Source organism: Hippocampus bargibanti, linkage group LG09, assembly GCF_051943395.1.
Source record: "Hippocampus bargibanti isolate YZ-2025 linkage group LG09, ASM5194339v1, whole genome shotgun sequence".
Taxonomy (NCBI): domain Eukaryota; kingdom Metazoa; phylum Chordata; class Actinopteri; order Syngnathiformes; family Syngnathidae; genus Hippocampus; species Hippocampus bargibanti.
The window spans coordinates 13,138,167-13,153,234 of record NC_142742.1 but is presented as its reverse complement, the minus strand read 5'-3'; the positions used below and the strand labels follow the sequence as shown (position 1 = coordinate 13,153,234).

The 15,068-nt window shown below is 40.2% G+C and overlaps 1 protein-coding gene and 1 pseudogene across 6 annotated transcripts in view; both read right to left on the bottom strand.

The window, feature by feature from the left end:
- Positions 1-15,068, bottom strand: part of grhl1 (grainyhead-like transcription factor 1) — a 41,087-nt gene that overhangs the window by 6,598 nt on the left and 19,421 nt on the right. For 5 of the 6 annotated variants that reach the window (XM_089003767.1, XM_089003769.1, XM_089003763.1 and 2 more), the window contains 7 exons: positions 14,355-14,508; positions 14,135-14,246; positions 13,924-14,018; positions 9,104-9,347; positions 8,875-9,002; positions 4,249-4,277; positions 3,932-4,017 (listed from right to left, as the gene is read on the bottom strand). In XM_089003767.1, coding sequence (XP_088859893.1) covers positions 3,932-4,017; positions 4,249-4,277; positions 8,875-9,002; positions 9,104-9,347; positions 13,924-14,018; positions 14,135-14,246; positions 14,355-14,508 — 848 coding nt within the window. The remainder of the gene's footprint in view (positions 1-3,931; positions 4,018-4,248; positions 4,278-8,874; positions 9,003-9,103; positions 9,348-13,923; positions 14,019-14,134; positions 14,247-14,354; positions 14,509-15,068) is intronic. The other variant, XM_089003764.1, reaches the window with a different exon arrangement.
- Positions 10,120-10,238, bottom strand: LOC148893693 (5S ribosomal RNA; annotated as a pseudogene).

Below are 15,068 nucleotides of genomic sequence, written 5' to 3'. Positions count from 1 at the left end.
TAAATGGGGCCGATACGACCAGTCAGACTTTAGTTCGCTGACGAAGCCTCTTGGATAGGAGGCGAAACGTCCGAAACCTTCACTTTTGTACAGATGACGGCTGAAGAAACCTTCTCATCGATTAACTAACTAACTAACTAACTAACTAACTAACTAACTAACTAACTAACTAACCAACCAAACAAACACAAATAAAAATAAATAAAAATACAGCACAAGTAACAGAGTCAGCAATGTGTTATGCTATTACTCAGTGATGATTTGATTATGTCACGGATTAGGGCAAAGGTTATCTGCACATAAAACCCAGTTAATAAAAAATATAAATCAAGTAATCCGTTATATATTACACAGCTCAGATTGTCCAGATCTGTAAGAGTTTGTATCAAGATGATCCTTTAAGAAAAACAACTTGATATCTTATGTAACTGTCAGATAGATCCTCAGATAAGATCCTCAGATGCACTGGGACACATCAGTGATCTTCCAACTTTATACAACTTCCCTCAGGTGGCCCAGCCAGACTCCAGCTTGTGTCCCAGCAGCATTGGCCCACAGGTGACTCCTTTTATAATACTAAAATACTAATAATACTAATAATAATACTACTACTAATAATAATAATACATTTAATTTCCAAGCGCCTTTCAGAACACTCAAGGAACCTCAAGGACACACACAATTAACAAAAACAATGCACAGGTGACTCCTTTTATAATACTAAAATACTAATAATACTAATAATAATACTACTAATAATAATAATACATTTAATTTCCAAGCGCCTTTCAGAACTCTCAAGGACACTCAAGGACACACACAATTAACAAAAACAATGCACAAAACAATAAAACCATAAATAAAATGATAAATAATAAGCTAATAGCTGATTGAACTACACCAGGAATGCAATTTTAAACAGATGGGGTTTTGAGGTGGAACTTGAAAGTAGGAAGGGAGTCAATATTACGGCTGTTGTGTGGAAGTGAATTCCAGAGTTTGGGAGGAGAGTGGCTGAAAGCTCTGCACCCCATCGTGGTGAGACGGGCAGAAGGCACACATAGGTGAAGGGAGGATGAGGATCTGAGGGACCGAGAGGGAACGGAGATTTATCAGATAGGTATGGGAGGGGCAAGGTTATGGATAGCTTTGAATGTAAGCAGAAGTATTTTGAATTCAATACGAAATTTAACAAGGAGCCAGTGGAGCTGCTGGAGGACAGGGGTGATGTGGTGAAAGGAGGGGTTTTAGTGATGATCCGGGCTGAGGAATTTTGGACTAATTGGAGTTTATGGAGAAATTTTTGATTGACACCGAAGACATCCAGAATCATCTAGAGGACCTTTCTGCTGCCTCCGTGATGGCCTTTCTTTTCTCTGCACCAGGGATGCCAACTAGAGTGGACACCTTGCGCAGTGAACGGCCAGCCAGACTTGAGGCTAGGACTGTGGCTTGCGAAAGCGCTCCATCAATAAAATTGTATTGGATACAAAATGACTGGCTGGGTGGGTGGACAGATGTCCAAATTTTCCAAATCGCTCAAATTAACTGACTTCATCTCTCATACGAAGACCCATCAGGGCTTTCCAGATCCGTAATACCATGTTAACATGTTGCTTTTGGCAACACGATGACACAAAAACAACCATGCATCTGGCACAGACATCTCAATTGACAATGCCATGCAAAATACCTCCACTTTTTTTAACTGACTCGAGACCGCAGTCATTATTCGAGGAAAAAAGAAAAAAGAAGTGGCTCAGGGCCCAGACAGAGTGCACGCACACACTGTAATCATCATACATGATTGCAAACATACAAAAGGGACATAATAGCACAATTCTTCTCTTGAACCAGTTTTTTTTATATTTACAGTATTTGGTCAGAAACCTTTTTTGGAAGCATGAAAACAGTGCACGTCATTCATCGGCAGGTTCTATTTCGAGAAAAATTGAGGGTGCGCTCGTCTGAGTCATTTCTGGTGGCGATGTTTCGAGGTGACCATGTAATGCAATGGGCGGTTGTTTGTTTCCGCTCATCATCGGTCTTGAGCTGCCATGTGAAAATGTGTTTGCTGTCTTTTTAAAATGCAGCGCTGCAAATGATTGACAGCTTTGTTCAACAACAACCTCACTGACTGTAGCTGGCGCACCGGTTGAACTACTGAATGCCTAGCCAAACACGAAAAAAAAGTCCACGTGCAACCTTTTGTTTCCTTTCAATAACACAATTTCTTTTAAGCCATTGATGATTAAAAGACATTTGAGGTCACGCTTCTCCAAAAAGGAGCTTAAAATGTAAACCCTTCAAAATAAAGTGGCCTCGAGTTGTGTCTCCTGGATTTGGTGTGGAAATGTTTAGTGACCCAATAAACTGAGGAAAAAGTTGAAAAACAAATTATGCGAGGTAAACAAAATATCTTCTGACCCTTGCACGTTTTCTTCTTGGAGCTCCTTGAGAGTAATCAATGATGTCAACGCTCTCCTTTGTAATGAAGCGTTCGTATCATACAGTAATTCTTATTACATTTCCCTCAAGCAATGTTCTCACACCTCCTAAAATAAGATATACTCACATTTTTCTGGAACAAACTCAGTCTCACAAAATACATCCAAAATACTCCCATATGACCCACATGGAAATAAATCATCAGGGTAAGGTCGGACTAACAAAAGTCAGTGTCTTTACGCACAGGTTGAACAATTCATACAGTGATTATTTCACACACCACAAGAGGGAGCCTATGGACATGCAGATGTTTTATTTATTTCAATTTTCGGTTAATCGCTGTCTTAAATCATCTGTCCATTTTCCAGACCACTTTATCATCATTCGGGTCATAACCAAATTTGAAATGCAAGCTCAAATAATTTTACAGCTCGGTGAATTTTTTGGAATTGTCTGTTTTTAACTCATTCACTGCCATTCCGAATGGATTCGGAAATTGAAAATATGATGTGAAGCGCCGTTCCCGAATTTGTTCGGGTTTTGGTTGTTCTTGCTGATAAACCAGTGGTCAGACCTCTGGAAATGTTTTTCCCTACCACGAGTGGGCAGCATTTGCCTTTTGTACAGCCGCCCCCACTTGCACCTCATATTACTCCAGACCCATATAATTTAGGAATTAACTCTTTTTTTTTCTGATGAAAGAAGAAAGTCAAAGATTTCTTACGCTGCATTGACTGTTTATGTTTATGTAGTCCTAAAACTCAATATTCTGTGGGTCCTGGGATTTGAGTGAAAATGGCAGAAACCCTGTATCCACTGGAGTGGATACATTTTTCCAAGTCCGGCAGTGAATGAGTTTATGGAAATTGGTTTGTTGGAGTTTTATGGTTTTGTTGAATTTTGAAAATCCATTTTCAGAAATAAATGTTGCACCAGATATCACTCTTAACAGCACTCTTATCTCATTCACTGACAGACATGTGCAAAAATGTGTCCACTCCAGCGCTTTATCAAACAAGAAAAAAAAAAACCCAAACTCATTTGGGAATGGCGCTCTATGTTAAATTTTCAATTCCCGAATAAATTCGTGAATGGCAGTGAATGAGTTAATGTGAATCCTCGATTGGAGATTCAAGAATAGAATGGGCTGCATTTGGTCCGCGGGCCATACTACTTACCCTAGCTCAAATCTAGGGTAAAGGGCACAAATTTGTTTGTTGTGTGCCTGTGTGGAAATGGTATTTTGTTGGAAGCCAATGAGTGAAGGCCTCAGCATGTGTGTGTGTGTGTCTGTGTGTGGGTGGGTGGGTGCAAGCACTTGAAATTGAGAGGCTACCAGAGCAAGCTGACATGCATGTGTACTCGCGTTAGCACGTTTATTCCCCCCCACAACAAGAACCCCAACTTTCCTTACTCCTTTAACTAATATTAAAACCACACGCACGAGTGCGTGTTCACATACAGACACTCGCGTAATGCCTACCTTTCTTGGGTTCTTCTGCCCTGGCCACCTTATTGGGCGGTGACCCGAACTCATCATCGCTAAAGGGCAACCTCTTCATGCCAGAGCTGCGTGAAACAAATGGGCACATAAATCATTTCTTATGAGGCCTTCACAGCCAGTTAACAGGCAGTTAAAGACACTGGAGAACAAACGTGGGTATGCAACGCCTTTCAAGCCTTCTCTAAAAACAATACTTTTCCCTTTGCGCCTATTTACTGAAAAGGTGCTAAAAGGTCGACACGGTAGCAATCGTGAAAAAAAATGTGAACAGAACCAAGTGTGAAATCCGGGCTCACCTGTCTTCTCCATCTTCCGCTGCAAAAGGCTGCAACACACACACACACGCACGCACGCACACACAAAGAAGGAAATTAACACCACAAGACTGAACATGAGGAATCAAATTCGGCCATTGCTGACATTGAGGTTTCGGAGCTACCGGTGCATTTTGAGAAAGCACGTCATGCCAGGGCTGGTCGGTCTGTTGGACGGCCAACAAGTTCACAGGGTTGACCCAGTTAGAGAGGTGATATAAGTCAAATGTCAGCTGAGCTCAGAGAACTGGAGTGGAGCCACAACTCAGGAAAGGAAAAGCCAAGAAATGATTCATAAAAAAATATTGTAAAGGATTTCTTTCTTTCCACTGTATTGATTAAAGTTGCTGTGATTTGAATTGTATTCCGGGAACGATGAAGCCAGTAAGCTCAAGAGTTTATCAGAAAGTGATAGCCAGGTTCAAAGTTAGCGGCAGCACCAAAAATAACCAAAGTAAATGTTAGCAGTGTAGGGAGGCGGGCTCTTTTTTTTGGCACAGAGATGATTGTTTATCAAGCAGGAAGCCCTCAAAGTTTAAACACAATCAATGGGGGGCAAAAGGGAGCATTTTCCCTGATACCAATCGGACACATTTGAAAGCGCTCCTATCAGGAAAAATGGTCGCATATTATACAATACAATACATGCAATACATATTGAATAATATACAGTGATGTCTTGAGATACGAGTGACCTTTCGCTTAATTAGATGTGGTCAGGTCACTTTTCTCGCTTAGACTTGTGAGTAAAAGAGTGCATCATCCCAGTAAAATCATAGCTCGATACAATTCAAGGATGGTACATTTTGAAGAGGAAGGATTTCATTCAGTGGGATTACAGTACATTCTATTTGATAAAACATGGCTCAGTTTGTGGGTGTGTTTCAATAAGTTTTTGTTGGAAACAGACAATCATTGGACAATATGAATGAACTTGGCAGTTCTATAAATGATGCATTTCCTCCAAACAGACTAACTTTGATTCGTTTTTGAAATACTAAGAATCTTTCTGAATCACCCTGTACATTATTCAATGCAATTAAATGGCCGTCACTGACACGTGACTGTTCATAATTATCGGGCTTGCCCTTTTCACTGCAAATGTATGAAGAATTATTTCAACAAGGTAATAAAACATCAGAGGAATTGTTATAAATGATTAAATAAATAAATAAATAAATAAATAAATAAATAAATAAATAAATAAATAAAGCCCACAGATTGTCATAATATACAATTATAACGTCAGAGGATTTAGCAAATCTCTGTGTCATCTCTTCGTTAACTTCGGGTTTTGTTTTTTTCTTGCCGATAAAGCTCTGGCCATGGCCTCTGTCAATGTTTTTCCTTTCCACAAGGGGCAGCATTTCCCTTTTGTCCGTGTTAGCGCTTTGTTCCAGCTTCAGCTGTTGTTAAAGCACTATATATATCAATATGTATGTACTGCATGGTATTTTGGACAGACACCCCCATTTCAAGCACAGATAACTCCAAACTATTATAAATTAGGAATTAACTCTTTTTTCTGATGAAAGAAGAGAGTCTACGGTTTCTTACGCTGCATTGGATGTTTATGTAGTCCTAAACTTCAGTATTCTGTGGGTCCTGGAATTCAGGTGACAATGACAAAACCCCTGGCACTGGAGTGGACACATTTTTGCACGTCTGGCAGTGAATGAGTCAAGATACTCACATTTGAGGTTTGAAAACGGTTCATCGCTGTCTCATATTATTAGAGACAAGAGTTTGTTCACAATCTCCTTGATGAAATATAAATACACATGTGTGACTTACACATACACATGCTTGTGGTATGACGTGGTCAACCTGGTCAGAGTCCACAGTGAACACGTCTCATCTAACAGGCCGCCGACTGCTTGTATGCCAACACTCAAAAAAATTGTTACTTAAAGGACAACCGACGTCACTTTTTTGTTTCCTAACTGACATCAGAAATACGTTTTATAGCATCTAAAATACCCAAAACACGCAGTACGATATTTTTAGTCAAATGAAAAACACCAATAAAAATGACTTAAAGTGTCTAAAAAGTACTTCAATTTGAAACCGAAGTGGCCAGTTTCAGAAGGTCCCGCCCCCATGTTCGTGGTGTCACGGCAAGACGTCTTGCCTTGGTCGAGAATCAAAACACTGGCTTCAGATTCGGAGAATATGCTTTCTTGTTACTCATCCAGTTATGAATAAGATTCAAATCGTTCTGAAGAAGAAAGCATACATGTTTGCAATCGATTAAAGAATTTATTCTGTGTCATTTTGAGGCATCAGGGGTGGGAAGTGTCGCACTCAAAAAAGGCAGAACATGGCAACAAAGCCATGTAAGGAATTAATCAGCCCGTTTCCACAGGCTGATTAATTCCTTACATGGAGCTTTGTCGCCCTCTTCTGACTCTTTGTGGTCCTACATAACGTTTTCAGACCAAAGTACAGCAAAATGCATTGACATGATGGATGGACTGCTACAATGTGTCCTTTTTTCGGTCAGGGGCGTTCCTTCAGTGACGCAACGTACGGACTCGTCACCAACTCAAAAACAAGACTTCCGGAATATTCAGCGCGAGTCTTAAAACGTAAAATATAGCTATATGAGGTGGAATACGCTCAGTAGAAGTCATTTGAATACATTATACAAATTATGGACACAACTTGTCCGGAGACGTCGGTCGTCCTTTAAAGGACAACTGACACCCTTTTTGTGTTTCCTAACTGACATCCGAAAAACGTTTTATAGCATATAAAATACCCAAAACACACAGGCTGGTATTTTTAGTCAAATGCAAAACACCAATAAAAATGAGTTAAAGTGTAAAAAAAACTACTTCAAAATGACCTTAGAAAGTTTCAGTTTCAGAAGGACCCACCCCCTTGTTCGTGACTTCACGCCAGTACGTCGTGCCTTGCTTTAGAATCAAAACAATGGCTTCAGATTCGGAGAAGATACTTTCTTGTTACTCATCCAGTTATGAATATGATTCAAATAGTTCTGAGGAGGAAAGCATACATGTTTGCAATCGATTAAAGAAGTACTTGCGTATCATTTCGAGCCGTCAGGACTGCAATGTAGCGTCCCGGAAAATGCACAAGATGGCGCCCCAGCTCCGTTGGAAATGAGCTGATTGGTCTGCTGGGAATTTGCATCAACTCGAATCAAATAGTAGTCTTGGTGCAACACACAACGATTCACCATCGCATTATTTATGTGTTTTCCTTCTAATTTCGCCATCAACACAGATCATCACAAAGTTTTCAGACCAAACAAAGTACCCAAAATGCATTGTGTGTCGCTTTCTCGATCAGGGGCGTTCACGTGACGTCACGGTAGGTATCATCACCAACTCAAAAACAAGACTTCCTGAATATTCAGCGCAACTCTTAAAACATAAAATACAGCTATATGCGGTGGAATCTTTGTAAAATACGTTCAGTAGAAATCATTTGAAGTGATTTTACAAATTATGGACATAACTTGTCCGGCGGCGTCGGTTGTCCTTTAAGTGTGCATGCGACATGCTCTTACTCTTCATTTAAATTCCACTGTGGCCATGACACTGGTCATAAAACATGCCAGGAGCAGGCGGTTTGTGGGGTGGCACAAGAGAATGCATTTGCCTCAAATAATTTGACAAGTTAACCACGAGCGATGCTCATAAGACCATACATGAGGAGCATCTTACTTGTCCAAGTATCCCAGTTTATTGCTCAGAGTAAGAATAAACACCAAACCGGTGTGCATTTTGAGTATGGTGATGATTTCTGATATTCTGATATGATAACCGATCAATGAGTTGATTAATAATCATTATCCAAAACACAGTGAATAACATTTTGGTGCAGATTTCAGCAAAAAAACTGATTTTCCACATTAAATGATTTGGAGTTTGTGTGGTAATGTGTTGGTGTTTAAATTATTCACTGCCAGACGTGCAAAAATGTGTCCACTCCAGTGCCAGGGTTTTTGTCATAGTCACTTGAATTATAGGACCCACAAAATATTGAGTTTTAGGACTACATAAACATTCAAGACAGTGTTGGAAACCTTAGACTTTTTCTGATGCAAACATCAGAAAAAGAGTTAATTCCTAAATTATATGGGTCTGGAGTCATATGAGCTTGAAATGAGGGCAGCTGTCCAAGATACAATGCAATACATACATATTGGTTTATAAAATGCTTTAACAACAGCTGAAGCTGAAACAATGCGCTAGCATGGGAAAAAGGGAAATGCTCCCCGTGTGTAAAAAAAAATTGCCAGAAGACATGGCCAGCAATTAACGGCACCCAAACATGAAAAAACTGAAAATATTCGGGAATGGTGCTCTACGTCATATTTTCAATTCCCGAATACATTTGTGATTGTCAGTGAATGTGTTAGGAGGGGGGAAAAAACCTACAGATGCGTGAAAACTCAACTTTAGCACAGCAACAAAGTATTTGTACTTAGATACTTCCTGCAACTGGCATCACCAACAACACACACTTTGTTACCGCCTTTTACTGTACTGAACAGGTCACCATGACCCATGAGTGGGTGGATGTGTGGCTCACTGCAGGGCAAGAGAGTGTGCATGTGCATTTTGTGTGGCAACTCACATGGCGCTGAAAGGTAGAGAAGTGAATGTCAGGTATAAAGAGCACCGGCTGGGTCTCAAGATCATTCATCATCTTGAAGATGGTCACGTCGTTGCGTTTCTGCAGGATGGGCACTTTGACATCCACGACTGTAAAACAGGGTCATAAAATGAGGAGCGGGTTAAAGTCTTTTTATGGTGCCAATATGTCACACTGTTGCCTCGTAACATTCTGAGGCGTCGCCACTCACAGGACAGGCCCGGGTTGAGGTCGGCCACCTTGCCTTTCCTGCGGGACTGCTTCCTCTCTTCGTCTCGGATCTTTCTCTCAGCCCCTTTGTCGCAAAACACCTTGATCTGGCAGAAGGCCCGGTGGATGGGCTTGTTGCTGCGGTTATTGTAGCTGTATGTGTCGATCTGTAGATTGAGAGGAAGGCCCTTCACTCCCTTCTGAGAGGAGAAGTCCGTGCTTAGGCAGTTGACTGAGATGAAGATCTGAGGAAAGTACATACACAGATATACACATATATACATATACACATATATACACATACATCTATCTATCTTCTATCTCTCTCTCTATGTGTGTGTGTGTATATATATATATACACTAAAGTCTCGTTATATCGATATCGGATATATCGATAGTCCCGGTTATATCGATACTATTTCTATGCACGCACGGAGAAAATTACATGCAAACAGGGTCGGATATATCGATAGTCCCGGTTATATCGATATTTTTTCGGACTCCCTTGAATATCGATATAACGAGACTTTACTGTATATATATATATATATATATATATATATATATATATATATATATATATATATATATATATATATATATATATATATATATATATATATATATATATATATACAGAGAGAGAGAGAGAGAGAGATAGTCGGCCTCCATCGGTCCTGGCTGACCATGGATGACTGTCCCGGTGGACAATGTGCCTGGGTGGTGTATTATGGAGAGCAGGTTGTCGCCTATGCAGCTTGCTCACCCTCTCCACCACGCTGACTGGACCAAAGGAACAGCTGAGCTGATACAATTTGGGGCTGCCGGAAAGGTAGCAGAGTTCGCCACCAGACCGCCTTAGGTGCGCCATTACCGGATTGATTTCGGGTTTACTCCCATAGGAGCTGCCGAAAAGGTGCCGGACCTCGCCACCAGACCGCCTTAGAGGCTCCGGAGACTCGTGGATGGCGGCGTCGTCTTTGCACCCGTGTAGGTCTATAGGACATACCCACTGCCAATGTACTGCACCTGGTATTCCCAGGCGGTCTCCCATCCAAGTACTAACCAGGCCCGACCCTGATTAGCTTCCGAGATCAGACGAGATCGGGCGTTCTCAGGGTAGTATGGCTGTGTGTGTGTGTGTGTGTATATATATATATATATATATATATATATATATATATATATATATATATATACACACACACACACACACACACACACACACACACACACACACACACACACACACTGTATATATTTGAGGGAACCATCCTTTGTTATGCTCTTAAAAACTGCTGTCTGTGTTCAGACTCAAGCTGCATTCGTTACAGTAAATAATGCTATGGCCTTATCTTGTGGCATCATGGTGACAAGGATGATGTTTACATGAATGGTTGAAGCATCGTTTTAGCAGGTCTGCTTGACCATTAAAAAAACATCAATTTCTTCTTTAAAAAGTGCAGAGTTTCGGTTCCCTGTACTCAATGGAGCCAACGTTTGAAATGTGGAAGTCACACGACCACGGGGAAAACATTGGGACTTTGCAAAGAAATGCCCATCTTATTCAAAACCCAGAATTTCAGACTTGTTAAGCAGATGTGCAGACTGCATTCCAGACCAATTGATATACATAGAAGAAATTACATTATTAGACTTATGTAACTGTTGCTTTTGGGAGACAATTATGGCACCAACAGCAGTGCTAAACGAAGGCGACAAACGTTCAGTGATCTGTGTCACCCTCAAGTGGCAAACTCTAGACAACGCGCCTGGCACTCATTTCCCATAAGATAAATTTTCCCTCGGTGCTCGGAAAATAATATGCAAATATGATCTAAGAGGTCAAATGTCATAAAACTAAACGATTGTCATCGTTGAACATTGTTTTAAAGAAGTCATATGCACAATTGGTAAATAGATGGTCAATGCATAAAGCAGGTGAAATTTCATTTACGGTTTATTTTCCAGAGATTGCATGAACTGTATGAACGTTTTTGGACGTAATCGTAGATTTTCTTGTCATCAAATATGTTTGTAGTTAGGTTAGGGCACTGACATTTTTGAAGAAATAATTGCATATGCGTCAGATGTTTGCTCTCCACTTTGCACGATTATCACTTTCAATCAAAAGATTACCATTATGTCCTCCTCTCAAGAAATACTAAAGCTTCTTAAATGTATTTATATTCTTAAATGAATGTAAATTTTTTAGAATTCCTCAATTTTACATTGAATCATTTTCTTCTACATAAATCCTCTATAAATGTATTTGATGCACTTTCCCCATTCCGCTAAAAGTTTTCTTTACGAAACAATTTAAGTTTAACTGTTTTACTTTTTGTTTGGGGTATCATTTTAGTCTTCATTTCATTGTTTACATTATTTTTCTGACTATCATTCAGACAGATTAAAAAAAGAATAAAGGGTTGAGCCTCACGCTTGAATGTTGCAGGGCAAACTACAAGCATCATCTTCCATCATCAAACAAGCTGCTGACAACCACAAAGGATAAACATCCTACCGGCACCATCCTGGGATCATGAGACGGTTAGAGTCATATCCTGGTCTGTGTGTGTGTGAGTGACTGCACATGAACGGGTGGACCGTCAGGCTCTTTGGAAGCCAAATCATACTACACATTTTCATCTTTTCTCTCAACAACATATCAGGGCCATGGGACGGTGAGCAAATGAGGGAGACTCTTCATCATCAGCATCTCCATTAAAAAAGGAGCTCTCGCTTTAGCCCACCCGCTGGGTTTCCTCATTTTTTAGCAGGTGTTTGTTAATGTTTATTTTGCTGAAATATGTCACATGCACCTTACCCATTTCCTTTGTTTTTAGGCTTTTTTATCGTCCGTTTTTCTATTTTACTTTATTCGTCTTTGTCCTTATTTAATCTTCCTGCGCAAGCTTGCCATTCCCCTTTTCTTATTTTATATTTTGATATCATTTTTACTTTCCCTTGTTTTCTTTTTGGGGGTTGGCCCTTTACCTCTTGACCAGATTTGTATTTAGTGGTTTTCTTGTTTTTAAGATATATTTTTCCATGGATGTTTATTCCACTGATGTTTTTATCTTTACTCCGCACATCACACATCAATGCGACTTTTTTCTTTAAAACCACTTTTTGTATGTTTTTATTTTTGAGGTGGGTTCCCCCCCCTTTCTCCACGCATCATGAAAAGCCATCTTTGCATACAAATGCACGTTAACCGTTTTTTCATGCATATTCAAACTCGAGTGCAATGCAAATTCGAGTGTCTGATCAGAAGTAAACAGTATGTCATTATACACCAATGTCAATATGATGAGTACTTTTGCACGAGTTCTACAGCCAGTATTGTACCACCATTGAACAATTTTTAGATAGATTCTACGTATTACTTGCCTCAAATCACCAGCCAAAACTTTCACTCCATATCGTTCTCTTCCTGCTTACATTAGATATCAATTTTCTCGAGGCATTCCCTCAAATGCTTTGGTGTAATTGTGATTACTGCTGGGATGGTGTATATGTTCCCCTTTGGGGAAGCCAAGTCGAACATTAGAATGCATGTGCATGTATATTTAAAATAATAATAATACATTTTATTTCAAGCGCCTTTCAAAACACCCAAGGACACTTTTCAATAAAACAATAAAACAAAGCACATAACAATAAAACCATAAGTAAAATGATACATAATAAAATAGCAGATAGAACTAGACATTGAAAGCAATTTTAAACAAATGGGTTTTGAGGTGAGCCTTGAAAATAGGGAGGGAGTCAATATTACGGATGTTGGGTGGGAGTGAATTCCAGAGTTTGGGAGCAGAGCGGCTGAAAGCTCTGCATCCCATCGTGGTGAGACGGGCAGAGGGCACATAGAGGTGAAGGGAGGATGAGGATCTGAGGGACCGAGAGGCAGGTCAGAAAGATGGGGAGGGGCATGGTTATGGAAGGCTTTGAATGTAAACAGAAGTATTTTGAATTCGATACGATGTTTAACAGGTAGCCAGTGGAGTTGCTGGAGGACAGGGGTGATGTGGTGAAAGGAGGGGGTTCTAGTGATGATCCGGGCTGAAGAATTTTGGACGAGTTGGAGTTTATGGAGAAATTTCTGATTGATACCGAAGAGAAGTGCGTTGCAATAATCGATGCGGGAGGTGACGAGACTGTGGATAAGGATAGCAGTGGTGTGAGGGGTGAGCGAGGGACGGAGACGGTTAATATTACGGAGGTGGAAATAAGCAGACCGAGTTATGTTATTTATATGGGACTGAAAAGATAGTGAGCAATCGAGGATGACACCCAGGCTCTTGACCTGAGGGGAGGGGGACACGGTTGAACTGTCAATGGTGAGAGAGAAACTGTTAGTTTTGTGGAGGGTGGATTTTGTACCGACAAGGAGAAGTTCGGTTTTGTCACTGTTAAGCTTGAGAAAGTTATGGGAAAGCCAGGATTTAATTTCTGAGAGGCAAAGTGAGAGGGATGAAGGTGGAAGAGAGGCATCGGGTTTGCTGGAGAGGTAGAGTTGGGTGTTATCCGCGAAGCAGTGAAAGTGAATGACAAACTTACGGAAAATATTGCCAAGAGGAAGTAGGTAGATAATAAAGAGAAGTGGCCCCAGGACAGACCCTTGAGGCACACCAGAGGACACAGGAGAGGACCGTGAGGTGAACGAGTTGATTTGGATGAATTGTGAGCGATCAGAGAGATAGGAATGAAACCAGCGGAGTGGGGTATGTGTAAATGTATTATTATTATTATTATTATTATTATTATTATTATTATTATTATTATTATTATTATTATTATTATAGTTAACTATCTTACTTTAGCTTCTTCGTTCGTGTCCCAGGTGAAGGAGATGGCGTTGTAGGAAATCTCTTCGATGTTGCCAATGGTGTTGAAGCTCTCCTTGTAGTCAGCTGCGACAGCGGAAACATTTTTCAATGGACATCATTAGATATGCAGAAAATGTCAAGCGTTTATTTCTTATGCAACTGATTAAAAAATACATAAATGAATAAAATAACAAATGTACCAATGTCGAGACACCTCTGCTTGGCAGTGTGTTGCCTTGAGTGCCAGTACTTCCAGTGTTTCAGCTGGTCTTCTCTGCACTTCTCCTCTCCAAATACAACCATGACCACACTCTACGAGAGCACAATCAGTCTTCAGTCTACCCTCGTGTACAGCCTCTACCTGCCCTGTGAGTCTTTGTGTGAGAAGGACAAATCGGGCTGGAGCTCGATAGTTCTCACCCTGACTTTGGTGATTGCTTGCTGCAAGCCTTTGTTGTCAATCTCCCGCAGGGTAATGGGATAAAACTGTCCCTTATTCAGGTACGTCATGGTTCCGTCACCTGTCTTCTGACGCAGAGACTTGGATGCTTCAAGGGTGTACTCAAAATTATTCCTATGAATGAGACGAGAGGGGAAATGTGATCCATCCATAGATTTTCCATGGCATGAGAGATACATGAGCTCTTTCTGACAAATCATAGATAACAAGGCACGTAATGATTCGTCCAAAACAATTCCGAATCAATTTGAACTTAAAGCATGCATTGCTGTAAGCAAATAAATGAGTAAAAATTTACATTTTACAGCAGCAAAGTTATGAAAATAAGAGGAAATTGTTTTGTTCTGGGACTAACACAACCCTGATACGATAAAGAAAATGTAAGTTAAATACAGTAGTCAAAATTATTAGTGAATTTTCAAGTTTGATTTGCATGAGGTTGCAAAAATAAAATAAAATACGGACAAAATACAAAATTAAAAAAAGGTTTTAAAATTAGATATTCATTTTATTTAAAAAATGTGTGTTTTTTTTCATCAAAATCGGAAGCTGAAAATCAAACTGGGGCTTAAGTGAATGTTTACATCCCTATCAAGAGAAGTTGTTTTGTATTCCAACGCCAGGGGAATCTGGTCCCAAAGTAAGAGAGGTAGGGTGGTGACAAAGCTGAAAGC